The 17,352-nt window shown below is 56.9% G+C and overlaps 1 protein-coding gene across 1 annotated transcript; it reads left to right on the top strand.

The window, feature by feature from the left end:
- Positions 1 to 10,104: 10,104 nt before the first annotated feature.
- On the top strand, positions 10,105 to 17,257 carry FAAH2 (fatty acid amide hydrolase 2). The gene is made up of 11 exons (XM_074551417.1): positions 10,105 to 10,348; positions 10,512 to 10,594; positions 10,859 to 10,992; positions 11,266 to 11,475; positions 11,879 to 11,998; positions 12,488 to 12,623; positions 13,406 to 13,523; positions 13,861 to 13,980; positions 14,883 to 14,994; positions 15,619 to 15,813; positions 16,424 to 17,257. The coding sequence occupies exons 1-11, from the start codon at positions 10,151 to 10,153 to the stop codon at positions 16,597 to 16,599; spliced, it is 1,602 nt and encodes a 533-aa protein (XP_074407518.1). The 5' UTR covers positions 10,105 to 10,150; the 3' UTR covers positions 16,600 to 17,257.
- Positions 17,258 to 17,352: the final 95 nt, after the last annotated feature.

Genomic DNA, 17,352 nt, shown 5'->3' with positions numbered 1-17,352 from the left:
GGCATCATGCTTGACTCAGGGCACAGTGCCTGTGCACAGGGCAGAGCAGGAGGAGCGGGCGGCCCAGGCACAGGCAGGTGAGTGAGTGTCCATGGGGCAGGGTCCAGATGCTTCTCGGAGAGCTTGTGTTCTGTGCAGAGGCAGCCCTGGGAGCTTGGCAAGCACTCTTCCTCCCTTGGGTGCCCAACTTGTGACACCATGGTCCTATAAACTGCCCCAGGGCTGGCACAACCTGGAGCCAGCTTGGAGCCACCAGGCCCCACAAAGCAGCTCTCCTGCTGCTCACTTGTCTTCCCATGGGCAGGGGCTGGGGAGAGCCCCAGGGCTGACAAGGACAGCTCTATGGACTTTGCAGGCAATGGAGGGAATGGGGTGGGACACGTCCCTGACAGGTTTTAGATAGGAGGGCAGGCTCTGACAGCCAGTGAGGTTTGCCCTCACCTAGGAGAGAGTCCTGGAAAATGGTGCAACTGCCTTACCATGCCCAGGGTGAGAAGCTGCACAAGAGCTGCAGGATCATGTGCTTTCCTGTAGGCTCAGGGCAGACTAGTTTTCGATCTGCCTGACACAAGGGAAAGTTCAAGCTTCAGGTCTGGGGACAAACCTGGGACTCCAGCTCTGCTCTGCATCCCCATAGCATGCCCTCCATCTGCTCTCACACACTCTGGCCTGACACAAACCACCTGATTTTCTCTGCTTGCTCATGACTGCCACGCACTCCTCGGAAGCCCCTGGCAGGAGCACAAGAGGAACAGGCCAGATGCATATTCCAGCCCACAGAATTTAAAGCACTGAGGTCAGACTCCTATGGAGCCCAGTCCTTCAGGGGTCTCAAGACCCCATGCTCCCACCCACAGGACTCCTCCAAAGCAGTCAAGATGCTCGGTGCTCTGGACATTCCTGGCATCAGGAGGGCAGAGCCACCCAGACTGCTCCCTGTGGGCTCAGGAGCAGCTTCCAAAGGCAGGACTTGGCTGGTTGGACATCATAATAGACGTCCCCTAAGGGATGTGGCTGCTCTGTGCTGAGGAGGAGCAGAACTAAGAGTATTTTATTTACCACTTTGCAATCACGTTGCTCCACCAGAGGAGCAGAGCTACGGCCACGACACAGAGTGAGAGATAAGCTATCGCTGCTGCAGCTGGGCTCATCAGAGCCACCTCTGCTACTCCAGGCTTGCAGGTGTGTTTGAGGTCAAGCAGAAGAGGACTTCTGACATGGAGAGCACTTGTCTTGGCTGCTATCTATGATGGGGAGGGCCCAGCAAAGCTGTTGGCTGTCCTAAGCAAGCTGCTCCTGCCCCAGAGAGCTGGCCTTGCATGCCACAGGAGGGACGGGATGTGCTGGGCTTATGCTGAATCCACTTGACTAGACTCTGTAAATGATTTTTTATATAACTGTTTTCTGGTTGCTTCCAGTACCTTCCAAGTGAAAGCCACAGGCATCCACAGTCTGCATGCCTGGCTGTTATGAATGGGATGAAGGGGTTGGTTCCCCGTACTCACTGTGAGAAGCTGCCCATTCCTGCAGTGCAACCTGGTGAGGCAGCAGCAATGCTCTCAGGTCAGACCCAGGGTAGCAAGATAGTGAGCAGGCTGTTCCCATTACTGCCACATGAGGAGCCTACCAGCTATCCCACAGCTGGGATGGCCCAGGAAGGGGACACACACAGCCTGGCTTCCCTCACTCTGGTTGTTTTTCGCAGGCTTTGCCAGACACATCCCTGCTCCCCATAGCAGCAACTGCTGGAAGCCCAGTAGCCCAAACCTGCAGTCAGTGGCACCAGCTATACCCAGTATATCAGGAGAAAGCCCATCCTACTATCCTCTGCAGAGGAATGACTCCTGGGGCCACAGGCAGCTGTCCACCACAGGTAGTGGTGGAGAGCATCCTGCTGGTGTAGGGAGGGGTCCCTGCATCCCCACTGGGAGCTTGGAGGAGTGCAGATCTTGGATGTGGCTCAGGAATACAGTTCCCACACATTCAGCCCACGCAGGCAGCAGCACATTGTTCCTGCCTGCAGGAAACCTGGGAACATGGCTGCCCAGGCTGGCTCCCTGCAAGCAGATCTTATTTTAACTCTCAGTTCCTCTCTCATTTTTGCCAGGCAACAACTGGTTCTGCTGTTGGCTAAGCATTAAAGAGCCCCCTTTTATTTTTCCTCCCCCTTTTATTTTCCTCCTCTACTATTTCTAGGTTATTTTTGGGGTTTTCTCAGTGGGTCTTTGCCACAGACACTCAAAGGGCTGGCAAAGTTGTCTTGTTTTGCCCAGAGGAAGGGGAGCAATGTGCAGGGCACAATCCAGATGGGGAAGCACATGCCTTGGAGCACCTGCTGCTCCATGCTGCACAGAGAAGCAAGTGCCTCTTCTCCCACCCACCTGTGCTGTGCAAGACTTGGCCTTCCACAAGGCAGTTGTGATGCCCACATCATCCCAACTGTGGCAGCAGCAGCCTTCACCTCTCCAGAGCCCAACCAAGGCAGCTTCTCCATGTGGTGCTAGTGGGGAGGTTCCTGTGCTGGTCCAGCTGCAGCCCTGGGCAAGGTGAGGTGCACAGGCATAGAGAGGGACTTCTGCAGAAGGGAAGTTGATGGGACAGGACGTGAGCTTAGGGTGACCCCAGAGAGGGTCACACATGGCCATAGCAGTGCAGGAACTACCAGATGGAGCCGACAGAGCTGATGTCAGCCACTGTCACATTCAGGTTGGGGATACAAACGAGGCCCCGTGAGGGGGAGAGAAGAATGTGAGGGACACAGAGCCTGCCAGCACTGTGGAGTACCTGTGCCATGGCCAGAATCCTCCCGCTGAGAGTACTGATGGGAGTGATGCTGTCCTGTCCCCAAAACAGAGGCCATGAGATAGCACATCCCAAACCCCTTGTCATGTCAATGCTCAGGAGAAGGAAGTGCTCTTTGGGCAACAAAGAAAGAAACAGCCTGTGTTTGCACCAGGCAGGGCCATTCCCGTTTAAGGCTGGGATCCTCTGCATCCCCTCCGCAAAGGCTGTTTTGTCCCTGGGGGCAAAGTACTCTCCACTTGGGGCAGGAGGTGTTACTTTGTGTGGCCCTTTGTCTCCCAGAAAATTGCAAAACCCTGAGCTTCGCTGCAGCTCCAAGAAGCTCAGAAAGAGACAGAACCTGCTAGAAGGCAGACGCCCATGTCGGCGCTGGGCCAGCTCGAACTTTCCAGGCCCTTCCACAGGCACACAGCTGCTTGGCAAGGACATTGCCGACCCTCCCACATCACAGCCCCAAGCAGCCTGGGCCAGCTGTGTCCAGGCACTGGGCTGGGGTTGCTGTTTTTCTGCTTTATCTCGCTGAGCTGGGCGGTGAGTGGGTCATGTTTGTGCAGCCTCACGGTTATGTAAGGCCTCGGGGTTACTCCGGAGGCTCGGCCGCCTGTGCCTCCCGTGCGCATGCGCGCGGCCGCCTCGTTCAGGGACGGCGGCGCCCGGGCCCGCGCTCCGCGGAGTTTGGCCGCCGGCCCGGCTCGTCACGGAGCTGCACGGCGTGTGCCGGGCTGCCGCGGTGCCCGGTGCTGTCAGGCTGCATGCCAGGGGGCCGGGGGCCGCGCCACGCTCTCGGGCAGCGCTGTCCGAACGCTGCAGCAGCCGTGTTTACCCTGCACGGGCTCCCGACGCGGCCCTGCTCCGCTGCCAGAACGCCTGCGCCTGCTCCAGTAACCCAGCTCCTGAAGGTCGCTGGCTAGAGGCCGGGCTCGCGTTCCATCTGCTTGCTTTTATTATTGATTGCTCTTATCGGCACTTGAGAGAACAGCATGTCCCAAACAGCCGGGGGCAGGACGGGGCTCACTGCCGCTGCTGCTGCCACCTTTTGCCCAAGCTCTGTCTCTCCTGAATGGAGAGGTGCAGGCACCAGAAGCTGCACTACCCCTGTCACCTCTGCCCACAGGCACAAGCCATGATGGCACAAGCTGGGGCCAAGAGACAGCAGTGTTCCCGTGTCTGCTGCCCTAAGTCTCTCTTCCTCTTGCCACTGTCCATCCAAAGCACAGGTTCCCACACAGCAGCAGACCCCTGCATGTGCCTGTTCCCAGGATGTGCTCCCAAAAGGACCCTCAGCAAGTGCATCCCATCACTCTGTCACTGTCTCGGCTCCCACAGTGCCTTGGTCCAGTACCCAGTGACCTGGAGGCTGAAGGGGCATGGGGACCCTGATCAGTCAGAGCAATGGTGGTGTTCCATCACAGCCCAGCTGGGCTGGGACTGCCACCATGCATAGCACAGGGCAGCAGCCAGATGTGAAATGGTATGAGCAGCCCATCTCTGCTGCTGCTAACCCAGATACCAGAAGGATAAGGAAGCGAGCACCAGGGTGGCAGCAGAGGTATGGCCAGGTGGCAGCAAAAGAGAAGCTAGGGAGAGAAATAGAAGCGGAGGAAGGCAGGAAGGGAAGGCGGGAAGGGAAGGGAAGGGAAGGGAAGGGAAGGGAAGGGAAGGGAAGGGAAGGGAAGGGAAGGGAAGGGAAGGGAAGGGAAGGGAAGGGAAGGGAAGGGAAGGGAAGGGAAGGGAAGGGAAGGGAAGGAGGAAGGGAGGGAGGGAAGGGAGGGAGGGAAGGGAGGGAGGGAAGGGAGGGAGGGAAGGGAGGGAGGGAGGGAGGGAGGGAGGGAGGGAGGGAGGGAGGAAGGGAGGGAGGAAGGGAGGAAGGAAGGGAGGAAGGAAGGGAGGAAGGAAGGAAGGAAGGAAGGAAGGAAGGAAGGAAGGAAGGAAGGAAGGAAGGAAGGAAGGAAGGAAGGAAGGAAGGAAGGAAGGAAGGAAGGAAGGAAGGAAGGAAGGAAGGAATCATACCACAGCTCTCATTCCCAACATACCGTCCTCACAAGAGACCTGTGAGCCCCCATTCTCTGCAGGTGTTGGCTGATGTTTCGCTACTTTGCCATTGATGGCACAGCATTTGCAGGCTATGTTGGGGGACAGGGATACATGTAGCAGCATGCACGGGTGCATTGTCCTGGGCTGTGCTGCCTGGCACAAGCTTTTCATGCTTCTGTTGAGAGCACTGTGGGATGGCAGCATGGATGAAAGGAACTGCAGCTCCAGGACACACTGGTCAAATCAAATTGGGCTTTCATATGGTAATTACCAAACATTGTCCAGCACAGGTCCGAGCACACCATACCACAAATCTGCTGGTCTTTGAGGCATTTCCAGCTTGCTAGAAGACACATCTGGGCAGAACTTACCCAGGCCGCTTGGAGGGCCCTGTCAAGGGTCACCCATTGCCCTCAGGGAATATGGAAAGAGGACCAGAATCACAGGAAAGCAAGTCCTTGGGACAGGGAATGGAGAGGCATATAGCTCACCCAGCTTGGCCAATGTGCTTGGAAAGGGGAAGCTAAGAGGCAGTTCATTGCCAGGAATAGCCCCATGGTGAAATGGGGGTGGTGGGGTCTCCTTGGGGATGGTGGGGCCCTAACCCAGCCCTGTAGGGTGCCACCAGGCAACCCAACCATCTCTTGCTTTGCCACGTGCCTAAGGACAGCCCTTGCAGGGGGGTTTATTGAGCCTGACAAGCCAGCTGGGACACCAGATAATCTCTGCCTTGCTGGGGACAGTCCCCCACCAGGGTCAGGCACACTTGCCACAGAGGAGTGGAAAATTCCTCTCACTGTGCTGGCACTCACTACAGCCCAAGCACATCAGCTGTCATCCTGCAGGACTTGGCATGCCCTGGAGTGTTTATCAACACCGTTTCGCAAGAGCCATGGCATAGAGCCTGGCAGGGGCACGCAAGCTGCTTGGGCAACCCACTCTGCTGACAGCCTGTGCTCTTGGGAAACACTCCAGGCTGGGAGTCTGGTGTGGATTGATGTCATCTGAGTGGCCATCAACACCTTCTCCTTTCTGGTCTCCTGAGTTCAAGGACAGAGCTGTGAGCTTTGGTCTTGGCCCTCTCTCAGTCCTGCAGAATCCTTCCCTTGGTCTCACCTGGCAGGGTTGTAAATGATCTCAGCGTGCTGATTCCCCACTCACCCAGGGCATGCTCCTCCATCCTCACAGGGTATATGGCTTGGGGAGGGAGATAGCCCACTCCCTCCAAGGGGTTTGGAGGTATCATCTGGAGCAACAGAGTAATTGTGGTGACAGCACATCTGGCTGAAGGCTGCCCTCCAGGCACAGACCAGCGGTTGCATGATGCCTGAGAGATGACACAGCAGGGCCAGCCTGTTCCCAGTTAACTCCAGATATGCACAACTGACACAGGCCCCTCAGCCAGGGAAGAAAGCAGGCACATCCTGGACGACACTGGCTAAACAGGCAGGGGACATGGAGTTGCAGTCAGGCCCTGGGAGCCCCTGTGGTTGCCCCAGACAGGGCTGGCTAAGCCCACCAAACTCCATGGTGCTGTACACAGCCATCATCAGTGGGTGCAGCAGCCGGATGTCAAGAAGGCAGTTTCGGAGTGTTCTGCTCCGCTGGAGGCACTGTGGAGCCCAGGAAATGTCTTAGCTGCTCTTGTAATTTCAAGATGCAACCCAAAGCCCTGCTTTAAGTGGGAAGTGGGTGGTGGATTTGTGAGGAGGGTGTCACTCCTTCAGGGTAAAGAAGCAAAGCATGCTGCCGCCCAGCCTTTCCAAAGGGGCAGCAGCGCCGCTTGGCACCAAGGGGATGCGGGGCACAGCCGTCTCCAGCAGACAAGGTCCCTCCAATGGAAGAGTGCAGGCACCGGGGACAGATGGGGTGTTCCTGGGCTGGGGACTGTCCCAGGAAGGCCAGCTGGCTCCTGAAGCATCGCACAGACCCTGCCCCAATTCCAGTGCAGCTGGAGCAGCAGCAGCAAACAAGCTGCGTGCAGCCGCCAAGATGTTTTCTGGAGCAGAGGCACGCATAAACATTTTGTTTAATCAAGGACTCGGAGTGAACACAGTGTACCCTGGCTCCGTGCGGAGGGAACAGCTGCGGCCCTGCGGGGCAGGGCCAGCGACACCGATCGGCGGTGGCAGAGCGACCTCCCGTGGCACGGTCCCGACCCCGGGCTGCTCAGCAGAAGGAAGGCCCGCGACACCCGAGTCCCAGCAGCCTGCCCTGCAGGGAGGCTGTGCCCCGGCTGCAGGAGGTTCTGGCTGCTTCCCGGCAGTGTGTCTGGCAGCTGTGCAAGGCTCGCTTCGGCCCGGTCCCGCCGCAGCCGTGCCGGAACCGAGGACAAGCCGGGAGAGCCCTGAGCTGCCCTACCCGCGCATCCGTGGGTGCTGATCTCATGGCAGTATTGTACAAGAGAGCCCAGGACCCTGGCAGTGCCAGCTGCTGTGTTCTCACACAGGCAGGATGGGATTCCTTCCGTGCCCTCCTGCCCTTCCAGGAATGAGGTGTTGGGGCTGAGGACCTCCTGTGTTCCACCAGTGAGAGCAAGGTGAGGTCAGAGATCTTTATCTGCAAAGCCCGGAGTGAGCAGCACGGGCACCCAACATCTGCTATGGATCCCGGGCCAGCATGCAAGAAGACCACTGATGGAAATGCAGAGCACAGAATCCCTCTGTGATGGATCTCGCTAAGGGCAGGCTTGGAGGAACTGCCATCACGTTCAGGGTTTTTTTTCTGGGATCAGCTGGGAATTAAGCATCTGAGTTGCTGTGTTTAAACCTGAACCTTTAAACATCCTTTCTCACTCCCCCCATGTGCTGCACAAACCCCAGGTTTCTTTGGAAGCATTATTTTAAGGATAAGATTTGAAGGACTCCTTTCACAAAGAATTGTGCTATCAAGTTCTTTTTCTTCTTTTAATTTCCAAAAAGGTATTTTTTGTGCATGGGGGACTAGATTGAGAGGAGCTCTGGAGAATACTGTGAAGGCAGCCAGACTGTGGTATTGCCAATCAGTGCACACCTCTTCTTCCCGCCAGCCTCCCACGAAGCTGCCAAAGCCTGTTCCATGGCTTCCCAGGCAATTAGTGCTTGCAACACATCCACACAGCCAGCAGAACCACTCCAGCTTTCCACGTGTGCTTGATAACCTCTTGTGTTTTTTAACGCCTTTGGTTGTAATGAAGTGACTGAGGATAATGACAAGCATAAACTCCCAGAGTGGAAGACCTGGAAACATGTTTTTCTTCTAAGCAGCTGGTGTTCCTTGGTGGGACAGGTCTGAATGGGTGAGCTTCACTCTGTTGAGCCTCCATGTTCTTGGCAATCAGACTGGAATTAACTGGCTTCTAAGTGTGCATCTAGAGTGGTGTTTGCTTGGTTGGCTGGTTATGGTAACTGAAAAACAGTCCAAATCACTTCAACCTTAGGTTTCCAGATCTTACTGCTTTATTTCTAGAGCACCTTGTATCCTATTTTTTCCATTTTTCATGGAAACAGACCTCCACTGGGCTATGATGAACTCTGGTAGCCATTCTTTTTGCTCATCTCCCAGGAAACTCCTCACCTTGACCTAATGGAGGAGCAGCCTGAGCTACTATCTGGGACAGCACTGGTGAGCAACGGGAAGAGCAGGGACAAGAGGAGCTCACAGAGAGCAGTGCAGCAGCTGATCCAGTGTGAATTCCAAAGCTCTGTTCTTGAAAAAAGACAAAGATTAAGGAAGACACTTTCCAGCAAAGAAAATGCCAGAGCTTAGGGAAGGTTTCTGCAGAGCAGCAACACAGGCAGAGACCCGGGACAGAAATATTTTGGTTTGTACCCCTATTTGCCAACATTTGGGCAGGATTTGAAGGAGGGAAAACAGCAAATCCACTAAGAGTTTGAGAGAAAAAAAACTGACAAAAGTTGCTGAGATTACATTTAGGAGGGTAGTTCAGAGGAGTTTTACTATTTTAGCTCTGGAAGACAGAGGACACCTGACTTACTCCTGAGCTCTGAGGGAGCCCTTATCAGCTCCCTCTCCTCTCCTCTCCTCTCCTCTCCTCTCCTCTCCTCTCCTCTCCTCTCCTCTCCTCTCCTCTCCTCTCCTCTCCTCTCCTCTCCTCTCCTCTCCTCTCCTCTCCTCTCCTCTCCTCTCCTCTCCTCTCCTCTCCTCTCCTCTCCTCTCCTCTCCTCTCCTCTCCTCTCCTCTCCTCTCCTCTCCTCTCCTCTCCCTGCATCAGGCAGGGAGCAAAGAAAGTATCCTTGATAAGATTGTGAAAAAAGAACTACTATCAAGATGACTTTGGTGTCAGCTTAGGTTTTAGGGGACAGAGGTCGGCTGATGGCCTTCTAGGGTGTGTGTGTTGCAGATTGTTCTATAAATGCTGATATGTTGACTATTCGGTCATAAAAGATTTTCACAAGAAATGTATCCCTTTGTAGCCTTGCTTTGTGCTGATAATTCAATTGCCAACTGTGTGGAAGGGAAGAGATGCAGTAAGGCCTGCTCACATGCTGCTTAAACCCTTGCTTTAAAAGACAGTATTTTTTTTTTCTCCAGCATTACCAATTCTTTTGCCCTGAGTGTTGAGGATTATACAGTGCTCTTCCTGTTTCCATAATCAAGCATCTGAACACCTCAGAGCGTGTTTAAAAATAAGTGTGATAAGAGCTGTATTTTATAAGGGAAAAGCTCAAGAAAGAGGCTTCGTGTTTGTACCGCAAAAGAACATTATAATTTGACGTCAACCTTAAACTGATAGTTCTTAATGTCCCGTAGCCACGTTAGACACCCAGTAGAACGTTTGTTGCACAGTCTGACCCAGAGGACAGGCTTCTGGATGGGGACGGGCAACCTCTGCCGGAAAGGGAAGCGTCTCCTTCCCCGTCCGGCACGGGACATTACCGCGGGCAGCTCCGAGGCATTGCGGCTGCTGGGCTCAGCCCGGCGCCTCGGGCTGCCGCCGCAACCGGCCAGGCAGCCCTGCCCGGGGCGCGTTTCGCTAAGCCGCACACGCCGCCCGTCGGGAGCGCCGCTGGCACCTGGCGCCAGCGCAGCTCGCCTGCCGAGTGCGCCCCTGAGCCGTTGCCTTTGTCCCGGAGCGAAAAGCGGGCCGGCCCGGGGCGGGCAGAGCGGGCCTGAGCGCTACGCACGAGGCACAAGACGGGCGAGGCCGCCCTTCTCCCCGCCCCGCCGGGCCTGGCCGCGTTCCCGGGGAGGCCCGGGCCGCTGCGGCCCCTGGGCACCGGCACGGGCACCGGGCGGTCGCCACGGCAACGCGGGCGGTGCGTCGCCCTGACGTCACTTCCGTGCGGGGCGGGGCGGCGCGCGCAGGGCCGTCATGGCGCTGTCGCGCGCGGAGCGCTGTCTCGCCTTGCTGCTGCGGCTCCTGTCGCGCGCCTGCCTCGCGCTGCTCGCGCTGCTGCCGCCGCCGCGCGCCGGCCCCGCGCGCACCGCTCCGCGCGCGGTCCCGCCGCCGCGGCACGCGCTCCTGCTGCTGCCCGCGCGGCGCCTCGCGGAGCTGCTCCGCGCGCGGCAGGTACCACCCGCGGCCCGGGGCGGGGGAACGCGGGCAGCGGGGGTGCCGCTCTCCGCGCGCGGCACGTACCACCCGCGGCCCGGGGAGGGGGAGCGCGGGCGGCGGGTCTCGGTGCGCGCAGCGCCCGCGGCTGACGGCGGGACCCGCTGTGCCCCGTGCCCAGGTGGCGTGCGTGGAGGTGGTGGAGGCGTACGTGGAGAGGATCAAGGAGGTGAATCCCCTCATCAATGCCGTGGTTAAGGACAGGTGAGCTGGAGGCAGAGGGCACCCTCGAGGAGGCAGCGGCTCCCTTCGGGCCCCAGCCCGACCGCTCCGCTCTGCCGGGGGCACGGGCATCCCCGCGCCGCCACCGCAGCAGCGCCGGGCCGGGATGCCGCTCCCGGCTCCGGCAAACACCAGGCAGTCTCACTTCCCCCACAAGCTCCTGCCGCACTTGGGGTCCACCCGCCCTGTGGGGACCCCGCTCCTGTCTGATCCAGCGCCAGAACATCTCCGGGTGCTTTGTTGCAGGTTCGAGGAGGCCCTGCAGGAAGCCCGGCAGGTTGATAAGCTGCTTGCGGAGGGTCCTGGCGATGACTGCCTGGAGGAGAAGTTCCCCTTGTTGGGAGTTCCCATCACCGTTAAGGAGGCCTTTTCTCTTTATGGTGGGTTTATCTTTATGCCTCCAGGTCTTGATGTGCTCCCCAGAGTGGTGGGTGGCTGTGGCAGGTGCTTGGAGGGAAGTAGTCTCCCTTTCCCTGGTTTGCACTAAGCCCTGCCTGGGCTTCTGCATTTGTGTTCATTTGTAGCACACAGATGCTACAGAGCTTGAGGTGCTTCAGAGGAGCAGCCCTCACTGGTAACCTGCTTCCTGCAGCTCTGGGTCATCTCAGGGCACTGGCCCTGATGCCTCCCTCCTATTGACCTTGGCACCACAGGGATGCCCAACACCTCTGGCTTGGTCAACCGCCGCAATGTGATCGCCACCTCGGATGCCACTGTGGTGTCACGGCTGAAGCAGGCAGGTGCCATCCCGCTGGGTGTCACCAACTGCAGCGAGCTCTGCATGTGGTACGAGTCCAGCAACAGGGTCTACGGGCGGACCAACAACCCCTACGACCTGCAGAGGATTGTGGGCGGCAGCTCAGGTGAACCCCAGCACCTCGGCACGGTCCTGCATGAGTGGCAGGTTAAAATGCAGTGAGGGAGAGTTCCAAGTCTCTGCACACAGCTATTAACGTGTCCCTGGGCTCTTGCGGAGCTTACAGGCCTCTTTCCTGAGCACTGCTGTAGGCTGTTGGGAGGTCTAGCTGCTTTGCCTCTTCTGGGTGTTTCATTTGACATTGCTTCAGCCTGCCCTGTTGTACTTTGGCAGGCAAATCCCTTTGGCCCACATACCCCAGCAATCCCCTACCCATCACTAAAGCCAAGGTGTTGTCCCCCCACCCCTCTTGCTTTTTAGGCCCCCACTCTCCCTGTGAGGTGTTCCTGCTTTCCTGGATGATTTGCACCATAAATCTGTGGGGTTTTGCCGTGTTTTCTCCTGTGCAGGTGGGGAGGGTAGTGTCCTGGCAGCTGCCGGCTCAGTGGTAGGTGTGGGCTCTGACATCGGTGGCAGCATCCGAATGCCCGCCTTCTTCAATGGAGTCTTTGGCCATAAACCTACAACAGGTAAGGTGGGTGCTGGGGTCTCCTCCTCTTCCCCATCAACAGAAACACCATGAGATGGAATGGGGGCTGTGGGATGAACCCCTTCAGGACACCTCTGTGTTGGTTGCTGGTGGGATTGCTGTAAGGAGTCAGGTAACTTCTTGTATGGGACAAGCCTGTTGAGGAAGCACAGCTGGGGTTGGCAGTTTGGAAGCAAACACCAATGGCTGAATGCTAGCACATGGGAGATAGGCTGGGGTTAACCCAAGTATTGCATCCTCAGCACGGGATGTTTTCACAAGGTTGGGATCTGCTGGGATATTTCTCTGTCCTTCAGTGTCCTGACTTGGGTGCTTTTCTTCCCATCCCCACCCCGTGAACCTTGCCATCAGCACTTGTGGGGTGTACAGTCCCTGGGGAACCGTGTCTCCGTGCACCCACAGACCCCCAGCAGGGCTGTCCCCATCTGGAGGCAATACTCAGGGTAGTGTCTGACTTCTCTGCTCTCAGGGGTGGTGCCCAACGACGGCCAGTTCCCCAACGCTCAGGGAGTGCGCACCAGCTACCTGTGCACGGGGCCCATGTGCCGCTACGCAGAGGACCTGGAGCCTGTGTTGAGAGTCATGGCCGGCCCTGGGGTCAGCAAGTGAGTTGTTCCCACTGCTCCAAGCTGGAGTCAGCAGCTCTGTGGTCCTCACAGTGTATGAGACCTTTGTACGAGACAGGTCTGCACCCCGCCCACTTGCTTGTTTCTGATTTCTTTCCTCTGCTGTTGGCTTCAGCAGGACCTTGGCTTCTGGGACTGCCCTTCCTAGCACCCACGTGCTCCCAGGAACCGGCAGCCTGGGCAGACTGATAGGTGCCCCTTCACCAGTGAGCTGCTTCCTAGTTCTGTTCCATACACCCTTCCCAGAGCTGGCCTTGCTCCTGGATATTGCAGCACCTTTTTTCCTGTTGTTGAATGAGGAGTTTTCCATCCCCACATCATGGCCAGTTCAGTTCCTTCAGTTCTTGGTCCGTGCAATCAAGTGCAGCCATGCTGTGTGCCAGTGAGGAGCAGAGTGGAGATGGGGCACATGGAGCACCCCTCCTTTTTGCCACAGCCTGCACATTGTTGCTCTCTCCATTACCACTTTGCTTTTTCCCAGGCTCTTGTGCAATCCCAGCCTTGGCTGCAGCCAGGGTTTGTAGTCACAAGGTGCTTCTGGAGAAATGGGAACTTTCCCAACAGAAACTTGATGGGACTGAGGGGGCAGGTGAGCAGCTGGATGTGTTGTGGACAGTAGGTGTCTGTGTCTTCAGTCTCACCTTGCCACTCTGAGGGACAGAGCAGGGTCTCTTGAGGACACATAACAAGCGTGTGAGAACCTCTAGCAGCGGCAGAGGAGCTGGGGATGGATTTGTGACAAAGCACCATTTCTTTCCCAGGCTGAAACTGAATGAGAAGGTGGCGCTGGAGAAAATCAAATTCCACTGCATGGATCATGATGGTGGGTCCATTTTTGTATCACCTGTGGACAAGGAGATCTTGCAGGCCCAAAAGAAGGTAGGAAGCAGCAGAGGATGGTACTCACTGGGGTGAGCCTGAAGATAGAACCTGGGGAGACCAGTCAAAGGAGCCTTGGGGAGGGGAAAGAGCTGCTCTGTGTGTGGCTCCTGCAGGAGCTGGCAAAATTAAGGGCTGGGGAAGCAGCCTTGCATCCCAGTCCTATGCTTTCAGGGGTTAAAAAGTAAAAAGAACTTTTTCTTCTTCGGGGCTAAAGAAGACACAAGGGGAAGATCTTGCGAGTAGGTCCTCTTACTCTCTTCTCTGTAGTTTCCTTTGGCTTATGGCAGGTGTCAAATCTTTATGGAAACCAACCCGTCCTTGCTCTTCCCTTCAGGTGGTGGAGCACCTTGAAAGTGACCTTGGAGTCCGGGTTCAGCATGTGGCAATCCACAAGATGAAGTATTCCTTTCAGATCTGGTCAGCCATGATGTCATCCAAGGACAGTGAGGGACAGGTGTGTCAGAGTGAGTTGGCAGAGGCACAGCTTTGGAGGCAGCAGGGAAGAAACAGCTGTTCGGGGCCAGCTGTGGAGAGCTGTAGGCTTCCCAAACCTACCCAGGGGCTTTCCCTGCTCCATGTGTCCTCCCAGTTCTTCTTTCACCTCTTTCTAAAGTTGCACAGCACCTTCTCCTTTGCTGTCCTGTGGCTTGAGGCCCTGGCTCTCAGCTGAGGAGCAATGTGGTAATCGGGAGGGGGGAGGTTGTTTTGGCACATTGACCTTTTCCATGCAGGTTGGTAAGTCAACCAAGCAGGGGCCATCCTGCCTTTCTCTTTGCCCCACGCTGTGTCTTCTGACTTGTAGGCTGGGATTAACACCCTTGGGGATGCCAAGACAGGCAGGGGACTAGCAGCTTTCCAGCAGGAGCCTGCTTGTGTAATTTTTCCGTGGCATTGCAGCTGCTGCGCTATATCTGTGCATGCAGGAAAGTACTTCGTAATAAAACAAACTTCTGGGAGTGTCATAACTTATGCTTTCCTGGCACAGAGGCAGTGATGAAACAGCCCAACCTCACCACACCAAGGAGGGCTTGTCTGGCTCCTCTGCCTCTTTCTTCCAGGTCCAGTCGTCATATCACAGGAGGAAATGCCTCTGGACATTATCCCTTGCATTGTGTCAGTTGGGTGCTGCTCTGGGGGGGCTCTTCCATCTCCTTGCTGTCTCTGGGAGGGAAAAATGCTCCTGCTGCTGCCCTGGATCAGTGTCAGCTGTGGAGCACGTGATGGGCATCTCCTGTGGGAAAGCGGGAACACCTCACATTGGGATGATGAGATAACTGAAATTTCACTGTCCATTGCCAGCCTGTGCCTCCCTGCTGCATGCTGGCTTTGCTGACAGGGGGAGTGGGTGTGTTACAGGAGGCACAAAGATTCACAGACCTGCTGGGGGACCATGGGAAGCCAGTGTGGCCGCTGTGGGAGCTGATGAAGTGGCTCGTGGGGATGTCTTCTCACACTCTCCCGGCTATCGGTAATGCTGGCAGGGGCCCTGGGCAGTGCACAGGCAGTGCTGGGGTGGGCAGGTTGTTAAATGGAGGTATTGCCCTTCCAATGCCCAGTGAAGGAACTCGGGGTTTGCCCTGAGCAGCTTTAGCCTAGTTTTGAAGGCTAGCTCAGGAGTCTGGATCTTTGATAGATGGGAGTGGGTACCTTGGGGGAAGAAGTGAGGACGATGGAGCTGGGGGCAGGGTTCACTTCTGCTGTGAGCCACACCAGAACTGCTGGGGCTCAGAGGGCTCAGTCAGGGTCTGCACTGATCTTGTTTTAGAGCAGCAGGTACTAGAGAATCCTAATTAACACCATTGTGCTGCTGTCTAATGAGTGCTGGGGTCATTCTGCCAGCTCTGCTCAGCCCCACTGGCTGGAAAAGCTGGAAGGAAGGGGCAGGCTGAATGCTTGTCCCTTGGCAGTGCTGGGGGAATGGTGCCCAGAAAGCTGTGCTAGGGGCAATCTGCTGTGGCTGCTGGCAGGAAGGGGTACTTGGGGAGCCACCCCAGAAGCAGGGGATGTTGCATGTGGCTAGGCATTGTTTCTGCCCCACATAGACCACAGTCCTCTCATGTGCTCTTGTCCCCATTTCTACCCTTTGCTGCAGCCCTGGGACTGACAGAGAAGCTGGTGAACCTCAACCTCAGTGGGAAGGCCAAGCTGGTGAGCATGGGGAAGAGCTTACAGGAGGAGATGGAGGCACTGCTGGGGCCAGATGGGGTGCTCCTCTACCCCTCACATCCCACCATCGCCCCCAAGCACCACTCCCCCATCTGCATGCCCTTCAATTTTGCCTACACAGGTGAGCAGCCCTGACTCCTGTTTGCAGCTAGGGCTACCAAAATGATCTCCTTGTGGCAGCTGGGGTGTTGTATCCAAAGTGTTTGCATTGCTGACAGTGGACTGTGCAGCAAAGAGAGGTGTCTTGTCTTGGAGTGAGGGTTGTTCGTGCTTCATACCGTGTGGCATCTTCTACCTTTTGCCAAAGGTGCCTGTCCACAGCAGGGCAGGTGTGACTGTGTGTGCGATATTGGAGTTTAGCAGGAATCTGAAACCTGCCATCTCTTGGGGTACAGCCTGGGGCCCCTTGTGTGGTTCCCATGTGGTGTCAGTGCTGTCTTGCTTTGTGGAGTGATGGAGAGCTGGTGCTGGCACAGGAATGTCCCAAATTTGGCATGCCACAGTGTATGCCATCCCTCACGGATGCTGTTTATACACATGATGTGGGCACTGGGAATCTCTGGCCAGTGCTGTCCCTTGTCACCATGTGTCTGCACTGCTGCATGAAGCACCAGCTCCCAGGATCTTGGTGCTGTGCATGGCAGAGCTGCCTGCCCAGGGTGGGAGAGCCAGGCAGTGATGTATCCCAGTCTTTGTGCTCACTCTGATCTATCCACCCTTCTCTCTTGCAGCCATCTTCAATGTGCTGGGCCTGCCGGTGACGCAGTGCCCGCTGGGGCTGGGCCGCGAGGGGCTGCCGCTGGGCATCCAGCTGGTGGCGGCCTCCTACAACGACCACTTGACGCTGGCGGTGGCCCGGTACCTGGAGAAAGCCTTTGGAGGATGGGTTTTGCCAGGGGAAGTTTAACAGGGACAGAGGCAGTGACGAGTGCTAATGCTTGATCCCATCATGGCACTGCCTGCTCCCTCTGCATCCCCCTACACCCTGCTGGGAGTGGCTGGTGGTGTCTCCAGCACAGGAACAGCTGGACCACTGCCACTGAGTCCTCATCCCTGTGGCACCCTCTGTCAGGGAGAGACCTGCCTTTCCCGAGCCCCTCAGGAGCCCCAGTGCCACAGTCTGAGGATGCCCTGCCTGCAGTGGGCACCCACCCACCTTTTCCAGACCATGGAGTTGGCCAGCTCTGTAACCTTTCTGCTTTCAAAGTGCTGCGTGAGAGCTGGGCAGAGGACGTGCTTCCAGATTGCGGAGGGCAGCTGTGCAGCACCCCTCAGGGCTGCCTGGGCCCTGGGGGTCCTCCTTGGTCTCACCCTGCCCACGGGGCTGGACTGTGCCTGCTGCACCCAGGCTTGCTAGCCCCCCCAGTCCTCCCAGTCTCCTGCAGGCTTGCCCCCACCCTTTGACCAAAAAGGGAGGGGGGCTGGAGGAGCCATAGGCCTGCCTCACCAACAGCGCTTTGTGCGGTGGTGGATGCTTGACTCTGCAGTGTGTGCAGCTGTCAGGCACAGCTGGGAGCATTTCAGCACTGGTATTCAGCCAGGTATTAAAGAGCTTGTCCAGTCTACTGAGGCTATGTGTCCTTTTCCTCATGGCTGTCTGCCTTCCAGCTCCTGCCAGGCCCCAGCCCCATTTCTACCAGCGATGTGTCAGGGCTACCCA

The sequence above is a fragment of the Zonotrichia albicollis genome, chromosome 14, assembly GCF_047830755.1.
Source record: "Zonotrichia albicollis isolate bZonAlb1 chromosome 14, bZonAlb1.hap1, whole genome shotgun sequence".
Taxonomy (NCBI): Eukaryota; Metazoa; Chordata; class Aves; order Passeriformes; family Passerellidae; genus Zonotrichia; species Zonotrichia albicollis.
The sequence above is the reverse complement of the archived record's forward strand: the minus strand, read 5'-3'. Positions and strand labels throughout refer to the sequence as shown.

Bases quoted from the DNA above. Each gene is read 5' to 3' on its own strand.
- FAAH2 (XM_074551417.1), top strand. From the start codon at position 10,151: ATGGCGCTGTCGCGCGCGGAGCGCTGTCTCGCCTTGCTGCTGCGGCTC. The intron at 10,349-10,511 runs GTACCACCCGCG...CCCCGTGCCCAG, and splicing joins AGCTGCTCCGCGCGCGGCAG to GTGGCGTGCGTGGAGGTGGT. The intron at 12,624-13,405 runs GTGAGTTGTTCC...TTTCTTTCCCAG, and splicing joins GCCGGCCCTGGGGTCAGCAA to GCTGAAACTGAATGAGAAGG.